A 17,709-nucleotide genomic window follows, 5' to 3' on the forward strand; every position below is an offset into this window, starting at 1 on the left:
ATACTTGGAATAATTTTTTCATCCTGTAAAACTCATTTACTTCAGCATTTTTTACACACTGTACATTTCTGCGACAGTGACGAAAGAGTACAATTGATGTATGGAAACTTTGGTGACGGTCACCGAAAGTAACAGAAGTCACTGAAATGACCACTACATAACTGAAAAAATTACCAAAATATACAATTGGCATATATATGATATATGCGATATATATATGTGCGAGTTTCCAATTTGTGTGTATGTAGCATGTTTCACATGTATTTCAAATCATATATTTGAATTATACGCAAGATATATGCAAGATATGAGTGAAGCCTTCTAAAATGTTAAATATTAAGTTTATAAGTCCAATTCATGATTTTCTGTATGTTACTATCAAAGCCCTACCTAAATAGCCTATAAATAGAAATCTGTAGTGAAGTGGTAAAAGGAGGTAAGTGCAAAAAATTAAATTTTACCGGAGAGCAAAAAAACGGTTATGTCATTGCTACTTCGAGATTTAATACAAGTGATGAAGAATTTTCATTCTACTGACCATTGACTTTTTAATCTACAAATATCAAACTCCAAAATTAATCCTTCCCCCAGTTTCACGTAATTACCTCTAAAATTTAATTCACTATAGGGAGTCAAGTTGACTTAACTCGCCTGGGTTATTATAAAAAAAGAGATATGGGTGTTTCTGTACAAATTGTGATTTTTCACCTTTCACATTTTTGAAAATCTGAACATGTCTGCAGAATAATTTTTTTTACATTTCTATATGTCATAATGGTTCAGAAGTATAGCCCTAGTACCATTCTATTACAACTTCCAAAGATTTAGAATAATAGAGTGTTACCGATTTTTTACTGCTACGGTGGTGACCAAACTTGACAAGTTTTCGATTTCAATCAAGAAATTTAATTTTTAGATAATAGAACAAGTTTATTGATTTATTTGACATCTTTCGAGTATTATACATTCATTTGCGGGGATCATCTTGTTTTTTTTTCAACAATCAAACAACAAATAAGTCGAGCGCCAGGTCGTTATTACCAGAACGACCACTGGAACGAAATGAACAACCGAAATCAGAATTTCCAGATTAACCCCAAGCTTCGAAACGGTCTCCCGCTAACTCAGACCGAAGAATGGCGTGAAGGTCACTGGTGAAGCTTAGATTAAAGTGTGACCAGGTATTGACCGAATAAATGAATTTAACTCAAAATTGCGGGGGAAAATCACAATATTTAATCAGGCTTAGATGACTCGGTACAATAAAAAAAAAAATTAATTTTCTTGGAAACCCCCTTTGGTTATTTCGATCAATCAATGATCATGAGGCTTCGATAGTTACTGAATCTACAATTGTCAACGGAATAAAGAATTCTGATAGAAAAATAATGAAGTAAAATACCCAGTCAATTTAGTCAAAAGAGATCCCGATATTTGAATTGAAAGATCTAACCATCCCAAAATGTCAGAAACAAATAATGTCAAAGAGGAAAATGAAAATCAGAATCAAAACATTGTCAATAATAATCGTGTAGATTGAACAACACTGAACGATCGAAACCCAAGAATTCGTCCACGTGACAAGTAGAGCTGGCTGTCGGAAACAGATACGAGAACCCAAGACAACGGGCCGGCGAAACGAAGCAAGGTCACGAGCCACAAAAGAAACCTACGTTGAATGTCCTTCACTGAATATTAACCGACAGTGAGAGTGTTCGTCTAACACAAATTCATTTAGACGCAACACTAACTAATTTTCCAAGTATCATTTCAAAAATAAAATATTCATAAAGTAACTGTCGCTCACAACATGAAACACGAGAGCCCGAAACTGTACGAAATAAATCAATGTGGCGAGACAACCGAAATCGAATGATCAAACACATTAACTCCAAATACGCACGAGAGAGAGACAAAAGAGACCCACTAATCAATTACTGATCAGATTGATTAGTACTCTATCTAGCAATCATTTTGAAACTCTAAAAGTCCTACGGGACTAAGATGCACAAAACATCTGTTCAAAACTCTAAAATTGGCCAGAGTCCTACTCACGACAAATTCACACAGATGCGTCATACAGAGTTGTAGCCATCCCGCTCACCCAGCAGTCCACCTCGGCGTCTCCGGAAAACGTCTCCAAAAACTCCTCAAATCCGAGTCCTCGGGACCTTCCTCCAAAGGTTTATTTCTCCATCCAGAGCGCCTTAAGGCTCCCCAAAACTCCGAAACTAACGCAATAAAACTCCAAAAATTGATCACACACAATGTACGGCGAAACCACCAAACACGAAGTGAGGTTCATTTGCCCAGCGACACCACGCTGGACCGTGAAAACGCGGCAACGGCGCTCATTGGCTGCTCGTTCCGTTCACTCTTCTAATCCGTTTCCAAACAACTAGAATCTGTCGCTCACATGGCCGAACCAAGTCCGTCGGCGCATGCGCAGGGACTCCTCAAACGTTATTTATTCAAAAATAACTTATTCCAAAATATCAAATAAATCCGACCGTCCTCTGACATCCTTCCAAATCATTCTCCAGACCATTCTGTCCCTAAAAGACGATCCAACTCAATCTACTTTTGATTTTGGTGAAATCCTCCACTTCCCCTTCCGCATTGAACCAGTCGGACTCCTACGTCACGTTTTCCCTAGAGTTGCCCCAGAGCTGACGACCTCTGGCAATCCGAAGACCCATGAGGCTCTCATCACGAACTCGAAGTGTCCCGAAGTCTCTCGGCGATTCCCGGAGACGTTGCCACCTCAGTCCCACGATGTCGGCGCTAGATTCGCTTCAAACAATACAGGAGGAAATACAAAATAAAATAATTAACAAAATATACTAAACCTCTCTCGTGACTCTTGCTATCAGTTGGTGACTTCCCGTCCGGTGATTTTTAAATTAGAAACCCACACGCGAAACGGTTGAATAAAGGAATACTATTTGTGACGGAAAATAACACCTCACAGTTTATATGCAGGACCGCAAGGGGATCATATGCGGTAGAATAAAAATATCGATTCGAATGTGACTTCTGTTGTTTAAAAATAAAATCATGGGGATAAATATGTAATTTTGGCTTCCATCTTTCATGCAATTCACGATCAGTCTACGAAAATCTTACGAGAAAAACTGTCTATCAGTGAGTGTTGTGTTTCGTGATCGTTTCATGATGAAAATTAATCCAATCAACGTCATCAGACTTCTCTTGGCAATATTTGAATTTTTTAATCTTGCTGAAACGCCCGTGAACAATGCGGAACGCGAATTAGTGGATACTCTCCAAACGATTTTACTTCGATCCATGCAGGAATACAATAGTGTGGAAATGTTGTGACGGAAAATAACACCTCACAGTTTATATGCAGGACCGCAAGGGGATCATATGCGGTAGAATAAAAAAATCGATTCGAATGTGACTTCTGTTGTTTAAAAATAAAATCATGGGGATAAATATGTAATTTTGGCTTCCATCTTTCATGCAATTCACGATCAGTCTACCAAAATCTTACGAGAAAAACTGTCTATCAGTGAGTGTTGTGTTTCGTGATCGTTTCATGATGAAAATTAATCCAATCAACGTCATCAGACTTCTCTTGGCAATATTTGAATTTTTTAATCTTGCTGAAACGCCCGTGAACAATGCGGAACGCGAATTAGTGGATACTCTCCAAACGATTTTACTTCGATCCATGCAGGAATACAATAGTGTGGAAATGTTGTGACGGAAAATAACACCTCACAGTTTATATGCAGGACCGCAAGGGGATCATATGCGGTAGAATAAAAAAATCGATTCGAATGTGACTTCTGTTGTTTAAAAATAAAATCATGGGGATAAATATGTAATTTTGGCTTCCATCTTTCATGCAATTCACGATCAGTCTACGAAAATCTTTCGAGAAAAACTGACTATCAGTGAGTGTTGTGTTTCGTGATCGTTTCATGATGAAAATGAATTCAGTCAACGTCATCAGACTTCTCTTGGCAATATTTGAATTTTTTAATCTTGCTGAAACGCCCGTGAACAATGCGGAACGCGAATTAGTGGATACTCTCCAAACGATTTTACTTCGATCCATGCAGGAATACAATAGTGTGGAAATGATTGAAGAAACATCCCTGGATTTTCAAGAGCCTTATAAAGATATAGAAATGATAGCGGTTGAAGCTAAAGAATTTCAACCACATAATAAAGAATTATCTGAAAGTTGTTCGGAAGATGAGGAACCTGTAGATTTTGACTATACGCGGAGAGCAGTAGAATTCTGGAGAAGTGCAAAGACTAAACAAAATCTTTCCATGAAAACAGTTTCAAATCGATTCAAAAAGGTGAAATCCAGTCGACAGTTACGTCGTTTGGCACACCAAATCAACAAAGGAGGGACATATATGGAGAAGCTGAAGCGTATTTCGGAGTATACATTGAATAATATGAAAAACGCAATTGATGCGGGATTGATTGTTCACGACACCGACCTACGCAGGTGGGCTCTGTAAGCTCGGAAAGATATAGGATTTGAAGACATTCGTTTCACAGCTTCCCCATGGTGGTTACATAATTTCAAGAAAGCACATGGTATCACATCTCGGAAAATTAACAAATTCGTCACGCGCAAAACATTAGAAAATCGAGAAACTCTACAAAAACAATCAGACGAATTTCTTCAAAAATTTCAGCCTTGTTTTGCCACGTATGGACCGGAAAACATCTATAATTCGGATCAGAGTGGTTTTCAATTGGAAATTCATTCAGGACGTACTTTAGCTGAAGAAGGCGCAAAACAACTGGCATGTATAGTACAATCGGTAACCTCGACAACACATAGTTATACAATACAACTCACAATTTCTGCTGATGGCAAATTACGGTCACCTCTCTTCCTGGTTTTGAAAGAACCTCCTGGAACTTTTGGCCCTATCGTGGAGCCTATCGTGGATCTTTTCGAACAATCCAAAGTTTTTGTCACTGCCTCAAAATCGGGGAAACTCACTATAGGTACGTTAATGTTCAAGATACAAGAGCACCTGATATTATCTACACATTAATCACGATCATTAAAATGTTCTCAATTTTTAGAACATTTCAAAACATGGTTGAAGGAAGTATTTTTCCCTAACGTTGGACCTAAAAGTCTACTGCTGACAGATTCGTGGAGTGGTCACTGCGCTGAAGCGGTACAAGAAGCAGCACCTCCAAATAAAGAGGGTCATTTTTCGGATACCGTTGTCCTCCTTGGTCATGATATTAATGTACATTTAAGGAATAATATAATAAAGTCTTCAATCTTTGGTCCGTAATCAGTTATCTTCACCAAGATATCAAAATTTATTTCATTATTATGCTTGGTGTAAAGGTGGTTATATTGTTAGAAAACCGGAAGAGTTTGAGAATCCCGTCGATTTTGCCTTCGGGCAATCTTTTCATCCCCACTGTGACATTGAGGGCTGTTCCAATGTCGCTGTAGTTCGGTGCTCATGGTGCAAAAAATCGCATTGTTTGTGGCCTTTTTTTTAATGAATACCATTTCTGTATGAATTACGATCTCTAATATTACCTATCTAGAATATTGATGATTCGGAAAATTGTACTAAAATCATAATATATGCAAAAAATAAATGCTATGAACTCTGCCATTATTAGACATGTTTACTTGGAATCCCACTCTTGAGTAATTACTATAATTATTAAAAGGGGCCGACGTACAGGCTGTCCAACTGGGCGATTCCTAAGGCTATGTCAGAGTAGACTAGGGATCAACGGCCAGGGGTAGTTTAATTTTTGTCAAAAATTTCTCTCCGTGTAGGGGGAGAAGGCCCTAGTAAGATTCTGAGTTAGTCGAACGCGAGCGCTTGAACCGAGAGGTTGGAAGTCTCTCGGTGTGTTGGATGGAGGAGTGGTTGCATAAGCCATGGTAAGGAGTTCGGACTCCACGTCGCCTCGGTGAATAACCATCGTCGGCTAGCGTAGGGGGATGCCCCTGCATCCCCCGCTAGTAAAAAAGAGTTATTTCGGCACGCGAAGTGACGATTTTGTTGTTTCCGAGGTATCGAGTCTCGGCGGAACGATTCGAGGCGTATAGGCTCGTGGGCCTGGAGTAGAGAAATCCTCTTGTCGGCCCGACCATACGCCGACGGTCTAGTACTACCCGGAAGCCGTGACGCGTGATGACCGAAGTGGTAACTTGTGGTTGAGAGTGCGGGTGGTCGTAGCGTGGGCAACGGAGTTCCACCCTGGTCAGATCAGCCTCTCAACGTTCCAGGCTCTGAGGAGTCCCGGCTGATTCGCAATTGACTGTGAAACTCTCCCGAGTCGAAACACTGGTAGGCCAGTAAAACAAGACTCGTCTTTATACCTTATACCATCCAAAAAAGTCCTGGCAGGCTGAAATTACATTAAAATGTAGAGAAAATTCTCCTGATCATTATATCAAAAATGTGCACCCACACGTTCAACAGAAATATCCTTAATTAATTAAAAACTAATGAAAAAACGAGGGCGAACGCCAAAAAACTACACTGGTTTAATTTGTCTAATCCTATCGAAAAAGTAAAAATACTCAGAGGTTGGGCTGACCTAATTCTTCAAATTTCAAGTAGAAGTAATGTTTTTGAGCCCACTGTTATTTTTTCATTAATTTTTAGACACGGTTTGGAACAAAAAGACCCAAATAATCAACTGATCACGTATGCCCGGCCCCCGTTGCGCGCGCCACTTGTGGATATACGCAGTATGCGCAGAACATTCAAATGCTCTGTCGCATTTGTATAACTGGAAGGTTTACAATAATTGAAATTAATTCATTAATTGTAGAAATTGACAAGAATTTGAAGGAATGTTTAGTACAGACTTCAATTTTTCAACAAACTGGTAAATTTGAGAGTCCAGAAGGAAAATTTATATGAGGAAATTCGATTTAGAAAAGAGCAGGATTCTACTGTACAAATTGAAGGCAATCTATGAATAATGAGTTAAATTATCATTGAAATATACTTAATTGAAAAAGTATTCCTACAATATTCGGCAAAATATAAAGGAAAAAAGGCAAAAGACCAACAATATAAAGACTTAATTATCAGATATAAGTCCTAAATATATAACATTATAAAATTATTAGCTCTCAAAATTACAATTTAATTTAAAATTAAATTTATAAATTAACACTAAACAAGTTGCTCATCAGGTTCAAATTCTCCAGGTTTTGAGGCAGGCTGTAATATCTGTGGAACAAAAATTTATCCATTGAATAACTTATTCTTCTATCGGACATATATTGATATTCTCTTTACTAAGATATTTTACCATTCGAAATTCTGCGAACACTCCAAACGTACCTTCTTACTCGTGGTTGCTCGGCTGTCATCATCAGAAGACTCATTATCTTCGTCAACAATTAATGTGTTGTTCTGGAGATGGAGTAGATTGCAGGCTTCTCTCACCAGCAGGAAATCTCTCCAACTGCTCATCAAGCAATTCATCCAACTCGTTGAGTAAAGAACTAGCGATATCATTCGATTCTTCTGGTGTGTCAGTGGATAAGTCGATCATCTTGGAGTTGGAGCAGGCATTTCCATGACACCGTGAACAAATGATGGAACACTTGAGACCAGCTTTTCTGCACCCACACCGATTGGTACAACTTCCTTTGCACGAACAGTGAATCATTTTGAGGATGTCTTCTAGGGCTGGCGGATCTTTTGTCATAATGGGGATGAACATTTGATCCTTTAATTGCCAACCCCAGTCGACAGGGTTGCGATTCACATTTCCAAGCCACTTCTGTACTTGGAAGTAGACTCTCTGTATGTGCTCTNTTGAGCCCACTGTTATTTTTTCATTAATTTTTAGACACGGTTTGGAACAAAAAGACCCAAATAATCAACTGATCACGTATGCCCGGCCCCCGTTGCGCGCGCCACTTGTGGATATACGCAGTATGCGCAGAACATTCAAATGCTCTGTCGCATTTGTATANGTGAATCATTTTGAGGATGTCTTCTAGGGCTGGCGGATCTTTTGTCATAATGGGGATGAACATTTGATCCTTTAATTGCCAACCCCAGTCGACAGGGTTGCGATTCACATTTCCAAGCCACTTCTGTACTTGGAAGTAGACTCTCTGTATGTGCTCTTCAGTAGCTGCAGCTGTCGGCGGAAGCTGTCCCAAGCGTACTTCTGTTCTTACTCGTGCAGTAGAGGATACAAAGCGTTCATATCGATACGCGTTGATCGATGAAGCATCTTTGCTGGCACCGTAAATTGCCAACATAAGCCGTTCTCCTGCTTCCTTGATTGCTACTCGTGAGGAATTTGCCTTATTGAACACAGCTACGTGATGGACCAACTCANACTGGAAGGTTTACAATAATTGAAATTAATTCATTAATTGTAGAAATTGACAAGAATTTGAAGGAATGTTTAGTACAGACTTCAATTTTTCAACAAACTGGTAAATTTGAGAGTCCAGAANTGTACAACATGGAACTTGTCGTGTCGCACCCAGTTAATGCGTGACTCACCAGTATTATATCTTTAAAATGATGATGTCGCTTGGTGGAAAACAAAGTGTTGCGAATGTTACAACTGCCTTGTTTAACGAAGGAAATTTCTTCATTGAGAGGTGTCAATGCTATGAGAAGCACAAATAAATCAACGTCTTGCCCAATGACTGCAACCTTCTCATGGGCACCAAGCTGTTCAATGGCAGTAGTAGCAATGAGTCGATCAGCATCCTCGGGGGCTTGTTTCACTGCTATCCCAGCACTAGTAAGGTGAACTCTCAAGAAAGCGATGAGCCTTTCCTTGTTTTTGTCATTTGACAAGAACTTAGCCTGGGCCAGGACAACTGGCATATCCTTCTCGAAGACTAATTGACTCCCAATGTTGGCTCTGGATCGTCTAAACCTCTCGTATGATTTTATGCCAATCTCCCCTTCCTTGTAGCCATCAAAAACCACAATTGCCGTTGATCCATAATTTTTCTTGATGTAATTCTCATACAGGGTAAGGATGTCCGCATATGTGCTTCCAACCGGCCAAATCACTTTGTGGAGGAGAAATCCGCCATCAATGATGACTTTACACTGGCTCAGCTCAATGCTGCTCATGGGTTGCTCATCAAAGGCTGCGTAGAGTTCCGATTTTTTGGATTTCCTCATAATGCCATTATCATCGAACAAAGAAGGTGGAAAAGGAGCTAATTCATGATTCAACGATCTCATCGCCAACTGATTGTCCTCCGTTATTATCGCTGCAATCCGCTGAAACAAAAGGGTTGTGTTGACGGCTACAACTTCATTATTAATGACAATTCCACGTTTTGTCGCAGCCAGACTTTTCACTCGTGTTGAGCGTTTCAGTTTGATATCCCCAACATTCATTCCGATCATCCCTCTCATGGCTTCCATTCCAATTGCTCCGGCTCTGTCACAATTTACACCCTCTCCAGCACATAATCCATTAGCGATAGACATAAGTTCCTGACCAGATGTTAATACGAAAGGATCATGGGCGATGAGCCACTTCATCAATTGCAGATAATCTTCTGTATCTCTCCTTATGCTAGTTGGTCTCCAGTCTGTATGTTGCTCCACTGTTGATGCTCTAACTCCACAAAAGGTCTCGAAAGCGTCTATAACCTCATAAGCAGCTGGCATACCCAGGATCCAACGCGCTACGACACCTTCATTGTTGATCCCACGTCCACTAGTGAGACCTCCAGAAACCTTCATCACACGCATCAAGGTTTGTTCCACGGTCATGTCAGTCCATATTCCTCCCCATTTCTTATCTGATCGTCGTATTGTAAAATGTCCTCTTTTTGTAAAGTTCGTGAACTCCTGTGGAGACATGATGCTCGGTAATTGGCACATGTCTTGGAGGTAGATCTGGGCGGATTTAGCATACGCTATATGACCAGCTGCATGGAAAATGGGGAGCATGTCTCGCACACACTGAAGATGTAATTGCCAGTTGCCTAGACGTTCAGCTTCGATAAATTGCATCACAACCGTTATACAGTCGAAATACTGCAACCAGAGTCTTGAAGTTCGACTGATATCAGCGAGGTTCTCCATTACTTTCAATATCTTGGCTTTGACCTTGATGAGTACTTCATCGTCATTAATTTCCTGCTTCGTCGGTGGGTCCAAGCTGAATTCTTTGAGCGAATCAGTGATATGTGCACGCTCTTGCTCATCAATATCACTAGCATGCTGCGCAATGATGGAGCCTAAAGCAGTGTAGACGATAAGATGACCTCTGATTGCTCTACTGAAAGCATGACCTGTCAGCATATTATCGACGGTGTTTCCAGCATAAATGGTGCATAGCAGTTCCTTCAATCCACTTCCATCCATGATGGTTCCAATCGCTCCTAGATATGACATCAGCATGTGAAATCCTCCCAATCTTACGACTACATCTGTGAGGATAGCCCTGTCATTGGCAACAATTTCTCGTGCTTTGATGTAAAGTGGCTGATCGAACGTCACAAAAGTAGTTTTTTGATTTAATCGACGGGATTCCATGGCAGCTAAATGGAGAACGCTGTTGATCGTATCTAGATTGGACGGAGGTAAATTTACGAATGGTAAGCAGTAAATTTATGAAACTTCGTACTCAGGATCGTTGCTGACGGTCTCCATGTATCCTCGCCAGCTAGGTAAATTTTCAACATGCAGCGATTTTGCGAGTATATGCAGAGAATATACAGTGGGTAATCGCTCATGTTCACCAAAGTCCAGTTGCCCTACATCCACAAAAGTGATTGATTTCAATCCTTGTCTCTCGCTAGTCAACTGATTACAATGCACGATGGGAATGCTAATTTTAGATGCTAGTTGTTCAGTCTTCGGGGCACGAGATAGTTTCGGTATTTCTCCTTGTTGCTTCAAGGCAGACTTTGGTGTTACGCAGCAAATTCCCCCCATGCTATGGAAGGTGTTGAAGCCGTCTAGGGTGCATACATTGTGATCTGCATTATCAAATACAAACTGCACGTACGCATTTTCATCCATTTGCTTGTTACTATTAAGCATGGCAGAAGCTTCGTAGAGGCTAATCTGAGAATAGGACGCGCTGAATCCAAGGCTGTTGAGGACATCAATTATCAACCTCGAACCAAATTTCCTTTGCAAATAAATCCCAGTGGCCAATTGAACCGACGAAATGAATGTCCGAGGACGTACGACTGATATAATGGAATGAGCGATACTATCTCGTTTTGTGATGAGCTTCTCCTCCTTTTTCTTTTTCCCTTTCAACAAAACCTGATGGAGAAAAATGCGCAAGCTTTCAGGAATTACATCCTCAACGTTATTGAAAATTTCTGCAGGTGATGGATAAACTGATGTATCGTAGACTTGACTTTTTATATCTTCTTTGATAATATCAGCCGCGGCAACTACAATTCGCAATCGTTCTTCCTTTTCCGTAGAGGCTCTGTTCTGATACCAGGAGTCCATCAAAATTTTATATCCGGTATTTCGAAAGCAAACAATGGTTGGTCTCCCGGATTGCTCCATAAATATTAAATCAGTGGCGTATTTGTTTAGTAATTTTTGTTTCAATACCTTCGTAGACACTGGGAAATCGTCCATCACCTTGATGAGATCTTTAAGAAAGAATTGACAGTCATCACTATCTTCTAAATACTGGCAAACCTTCTGAAAGGCTGCTTCCACGCCTGGTGTCTTGGGTCTTCCAATGCTTGTATTTTTGGAGATCAATAAGAATTTAGCATAGCACGCCTTATGATATCGAGCATGAACTTGTAGAAGGGATACTGAAGATAGCCTCAATTTAACCGCCTGCGCCCATTCATCTTCATTTCCACGCTCTTCAATCGTTTCTTCTATACGCTGTTGTATCTGGTCAGTCGCGACAGTTCGGAATGGTTTTCGAGTTGTTTCATCACACTTTTTGCTACATAAAAAACAATCCATTAAATAGTCAAATTGAGCCTCAGCTTCAGGCTCTTTTATTACCACTTTCTTAATTGGTCTCAGCGAACAGTAAGCAATTCGACAGGGCTCATGCACTTCGATTTCCGTTAAAAGTTCCAAAATTTTCCACTTATCATCCCCTCTCAGTTTACTTTTCGCGCTAAAGTTATTAATGCCTCTCTGCTTCACTGTGGTTGTCACCTTGTCCCCTACTAAACTTCCCTCACAAATTACACAGACTCCGGAAAAAGACATTTTTGCGTCTATAACACGTTCAATAGTCACCCAATGCCCAGTCTTGGTATTATTGAAATCGAGGAAGCCGTAATAACGGTGTAAAGGAAACACTGTCAATAATTTGCACTACACTTAAGAGATATTTTGATATTTTTATCTAGACTAGCACTAGACTACTCGTATGCCACGTGGCTTGGGCCTTAACTGAATTATTAACGACTATCGGTTGAATGCAACTGAAGCAGGGACAGCTGCTCCATCCCGTTAGGGGAAGGGGCCAGGTATAGACCCTTCGATTCTAAAATACCACTAAGAGAGTCGGCATAATCATGAAAAAATTCGGATTTTCGTCCACACCGATGCTAGTAGTTTCACGTTTGAAAATAAACTGAGAAAATATTCGTTAATAATATTGTTAATAACATAGATCCTTCGATTCTAAAATACCACGAAGAGAGTCGGCAAAATCACGAAAAAAAATTGTACTTTCCATACGTGAAACTACTAGTCCACAGCGATACTAGGAGTTTCACGTTTGCAAATAAAGATAGAAAATATTAGTTAATAATATTAGATAATATTAGGCACTGAAAATGCAGGAAAAAGAAAATTAAGGGGACGGCGCCCTTCGATGACCCAAGGAGTCGAGGGGTAACAATACGGCTCCATTGCCTTATGCCTCAGGTAGATCATGCACTAAAAATGATACTTAAATGGTGAGGTAATTGAATTAGAGCGAGTGAATTGTGGTGTACTCCCATCAATTTTCGATTTTAGTTCAGGCAGACATAGTTTAGACTGTAATATGTTCTGTGCCCACTTTAAGGTTCATTGTATTTGGTCATTGCAAATTCTTGAGAATTTCCGTGTATTTCAATTGTTTCCTTAATCCTCCCCAGGTATACGCATTCGACGGAGCATTTGAAAGTTCTGCGCATGCCGCGTATATGCATAAGTGGCGCGCGCAACGGGGGGCCGGGCATACGTGATCAGCTGATTATTTGGGTCTTTTTGTTCCAAACTGTGTTAAAAAATTAATTAAAAAATAACAGTAGGCTCAGGAACATTACTTCTACTTGAAATTTGAAAAATGAGATCAGCCCAACCTTTGAATATGTTTACTTTTTCGATAGGATTAGACAAATTAATCCAGTGTAGTTTTTTGGCGTTCGCCCCAATTTTTTCATTAGTTTTTAATTAATTAAGGATATTTCTGTTAAACGTGTGGGTGCACATTTTTTATATAATGATCAGGGAAATTTTCTCTATATTTTGGTGTAATTTCAGCCTGTCAGGACTTTTTGAGGTAGTCAAGGTCCAATTTGACTGGCCTATGGGGAGGAGAACGCACACTGGAAGAGTTAAAAGCCTCTTCCGGGAAAATATCTTTACAGTTGTCATCAAATGCTTGTGATGTTGGGAAGGCTGTCATGGCGATTTGTTGAGAGAAACTTCATGAAAAGTAAATAGGCAGCAGATTTGACGATTTGCAAATTATTAGTAATCTACTCGATGGGTTCGAATTTCAATTGAAGAAAACAAAAACAAAAAAAGGTACTTCATATCTTTTCCTTACGTTGCAAATAGGAATGATTTCATAAAATTCTAAATCATTTTTTTTTGTTTTATCGAAGACTGACTTGTTAGGAGGTTACTTATCCCCCACATTCACCACACCGGGTACGAATTTGACTGTTAATCCTTTTATCGCACACAAGCTTCGATTTACACCGCGGAAAATTGAAAGATAGGACAGTTACTGGAAGTTGATTTTTTCGCTATTAAATTGCAATTTGTAAAAAAAATGCAAGAAAAGGTTGTGACGACCTAGTCGTCAATTTAAGAATTAAAAATTTATTGTCGATTTAATTACAATTTCGCGTCTTGGTTGAAACTCCCTTCATCGATCCCTCAATAGAAATATTGAGGGATAACCATGGAAATCACTCGTGGCTCATGCCAACGATGGTTTAACCACGTTCATTTATATTTTGGAGGATACTCATTGTCGTCACCCTGTAGAAAAATCTCTTCCGGGTCAGGAGGACGACAATGAGGGGAAAGGAGAGAGGACCGTACCGAGGATGACCACGTGACGATGACCGCGCCCCTTCCCCTTCGCGGATACCGTGGCCACCGGGAAATCGCCAGGAAAACTTTGGGAAAATTCGGGAAGGACGAAAACCCCCGAAATATTTGCGTGATGAGGTCCCGCAAACCCAGGACTCGGGGGAGTCTTCCGCCAGACGTCATGGACAACGCATCTACGAAAAAATACAATTTATAGTCCTAGTTCATGTAATAGTCACAGTCAAGTAGCGTCACAGTTCATGAAAATAACAATTATTTGCCTCGTTGTTATAAATAACTAAGAATAGAGTCAGTGGATCTTCGTTGAACTTCAAAGTCATAAGATCAGAGCTGATTGTGATAATGTCAAGTGAAAGTCGAGTCAATTGATGATTTGTTAATAATAAAATCGAACTATTATTTTTGTTTTGGAGTTTTTGGAATTACGGAGTCGAGAGTATTTGTGGAGTTATAATATTATTTTGTTTATGCCAACATTAACGATTTGATACCGATTACGCTATTTTTTTTGTTTGATTATGAATAAATTGATTCTAATATTATTTGGAAAATACTGTGTTTGTGTAAAATTGATTCGAAGTGATAAGAACGTAAGGGGTTTCGTCCCCCTTCCCCCTTGAGATTATTAGAAATTGACCTAGCTGGAATTTGTTAGTTTGTCCCGGAATTATTGGAATTAAAATAAAAGCTAACTGGCGTCCTTCACGGTAAAAATAAATTAAAAATAAATATAATCAAAAAGTCCATCGTCACAAGGTATTCTGTCCTTTTGAATGCTCTTTCGAATGGAATTGGTTCAATGAAATTCTGAGCAATAGTTTTTTTTTATTGTAAAAACAATTTTTCGCGGGGGTAGTTCACCCCCTAAATTTCAACCACTGCGGATGATTTTAATTCACATATTCATCATTCATCATGAGCTTTCTTTTACATGGCAAAATATTTGTCTGAGTATTCTCTTTATATACGCAAACGACAACATAACCTGAGAAGTGGGCTACTTCAGTGGACAGTTTTGCCTCCAAAATCCACGTATTAGTCGATAAGAAAAAATACGTTTCCCTTAGTTTTGACTCCTCTATAACATATACAAGTTTCATCAAAATCGGAGGCGGACACCTACCTCGGGTTCCTTGTTAGTCATATCCCCTATTATCTATGTTCAGCAATTTTTTCTTGAGCTGCTTATTTACTCGGTTTCATTGACAAAATCTCGAATTTGATAAAAAGGACATGCCACGGTAGTGACATTTAGGCTTGTTTCAGCTCTCTAAAGCTAAATAAACGGTCAGGTAATGGCATCTATTTTATGGAAACGGTGAAATGTTATAGTGTCTCCCGACATCCGGAGAAATTTGATTATTATTTCATCATTTTGAGATTGGAAATTTGAAGGACAAGAAAATAGCAATTTGTAGATAATCATCCATATGTTGACTTAGCACATGGAATATGGAACTTAGCGATTTTTATGCAGATAAACACAAGGCATGTTCAGCTCAAGTTAACTTAATTTTTTGGCAATAATAACTGCGCACGAGGACGTATTTCACGATATAATTTCGATAACATTGTTAATTGCATGATGTTTCATCCTTGGCTTTTGTCTGACGAGAAAATATCTGGGTCTGTCAGAGGACGGTTATCGTCCACGGTGATGAGACCTATATACAGTGGAACCTCCATAAGTGCTTGCCTTCATAACTGCAGTCTGTCCCAGCGAAGGAGAGGGACTCTTCCCCCACCATTACATTTCCCCTCTATGCGCGTTCTCTTTCTAACCTCTTTCGCTCTCTGACCGATGCGCGAGGAGTGTGCGCAATGGTATTATGTTTACCCGATCAGCCGGCGTGTGTGTTCACTTGAGAAATGTGGAAAAAATGGCCAAGTGTAATGAAAAAAAAACAAAAAAATCGTGGGATTTGGCTGTCAAATTGAGAGCGATAGATGAGGTGAGACGTGGTACAGATACCGGCGTTGTAGCCAAGGAATTAAATGTGCATGTGACAACAGTACAGAGATGGATGAAGAAGGAGGAAAAGTATAGGAAATGGGTGGAGGATCACGAGGATGTTTTACTGTCTGGAAAGAAGAGGATCAAACTTCCAATGCATCCACTGGTGTATGAAGCTGTTTGGATGTGGTTTAAGCAGCATCGGATTGCAGGATTTCCTATAACTGGCCCAATACTCCAGATCCAGGCACTAAATTTTTGGAAATTGTTTGGGGCTACTGCAGAATTCAAGGCGAGTCCAGGGTGGTTGGAAAAGTGGAAAGTTCGACATGGTATAAAGCGTGTGATACTTAGTGGGGAAAAAGTGTCTGCTGATGAAGCTGGTGCAGCAGTATACAAGGAGAAGTTTGCCAAAATCGTGAGGGAGAGGAGGGTTTGACACCCGACCAAGGTTTCAATGCTGATGAGACATCTCTAAACGTTCGTCAGGTGCCTAGAACATCATTAAATTCTGCCAGTGTCACTGCTGCAGCAGGATTCAAAGTCCAAAAGGAGAGACTCACTGTGATGGCCTGCTGCAATGCCTCTGGTACATTTAAACTACCTCTGGTGGTAATTGGCAAATATGCCAAGTTTCGTGCTCTCAAGAACTTGAGCACACTTCCAGTAATCTACAAGAACCAGAAAAGCGCCTGGATGAGTGCCTTTTTGTTTGAGGACTGGTTCAAGACTCAATTTGTGCCTGAAGTGGAGAAGTTCTTGGCATCCAAGGGGTTACCACCAAAAGCAATCCTGTTCGTGGATAACTGTTCAGCACATCCTCCTAAAGTAGCTGTCAATGAGATCAGAGTGGAATTTCTACCACCTAACACGACTCCATTGATTCAGCCCATGGACCAGGGGTGCCTCCAAAATATTAAAAGTTTGTATAAGATCAGACTGAAGGCATTTTATCATGGAGCAATTTAATAATGGAGCCAGCATTCCCCAAGCATTAAAAAATGTAACGATTCGTGAGGTAATATTTTAACAACTCAACAATTAGTAAAACATGGAAAAGGTAAAAAAATTATATGTTGTAATGTTACTCACTAAATGTTGTGAAATCGTAGTGAAATTCTTTTTGATATTTATGTTCATCAATCACATTCCCGATTTTTCTTAATTACACAATTATCTCGATAATGAGTGCCTTTTAAAGGGAAATTTAAAAAGACCTTTTTTATAACTCGTGAAATTTCCAAAGATTTTTTTTCAATTTTCTCCTGCAATCAGTTATTAACGAGAGAACAATCAATACAAATTGATTATTTGTGTTAATTGAAAACTGGCATTTTTCACATCTTGTTAAATTGTTATTTACCTTCATAATCAGACATTTTTCGAGAAAATGCTAAAAATCTTTTTTTGTAGCCAATAAAATTTATAGTAAAAAAGATCTTTTTACATTTTGATCGAAAATCACTTTTGGAGATGAAG

The 17,709-nt window shown here is 39.5% G+C and overlaps 1 protein-coding gene across 1 annotated transcript; it reads left to right on the forward strand.

Annotated features, from left to right (window-relative positions):
* The first annotated feature begins 16,300 nt into the window (after positions 1-16,300).
* LOC107046245 (tigger transposable element-derived protein 2-like) lies at positions 16,301-17,199 on the forward strand. Its single transcript, XM_015268823.1, has 2 exons — positions 16,301-16,648; positions 16,720-17,199. Exons 1-2 carry the CDS (start codon positions 16,301-16,303, stop codon positions 17,197-17,199), a joined length of 828 nt encoding a protein of 275 aa, XP_015124309.1.
* The last annotated feature ends 510 nt before the right edge of the window (positions 17,200-17,709 follow it).

The sequence above is a fragment of the Diachasma alloeum genome, unplaced genomic scaffold, assembly GCF_001412515.2.
Source record: "Diachasma alloeum isolate Michigan unplaced genomic scaffold, Dall2.0 Dall_scaffold_01239, whole genome shotgun sequence".
NCBI lineage: Eukaryota > Metazoa > Arthropoda > Insecta > Hymenoptera > Braconidae > Diachasma > Diachasma alloeum.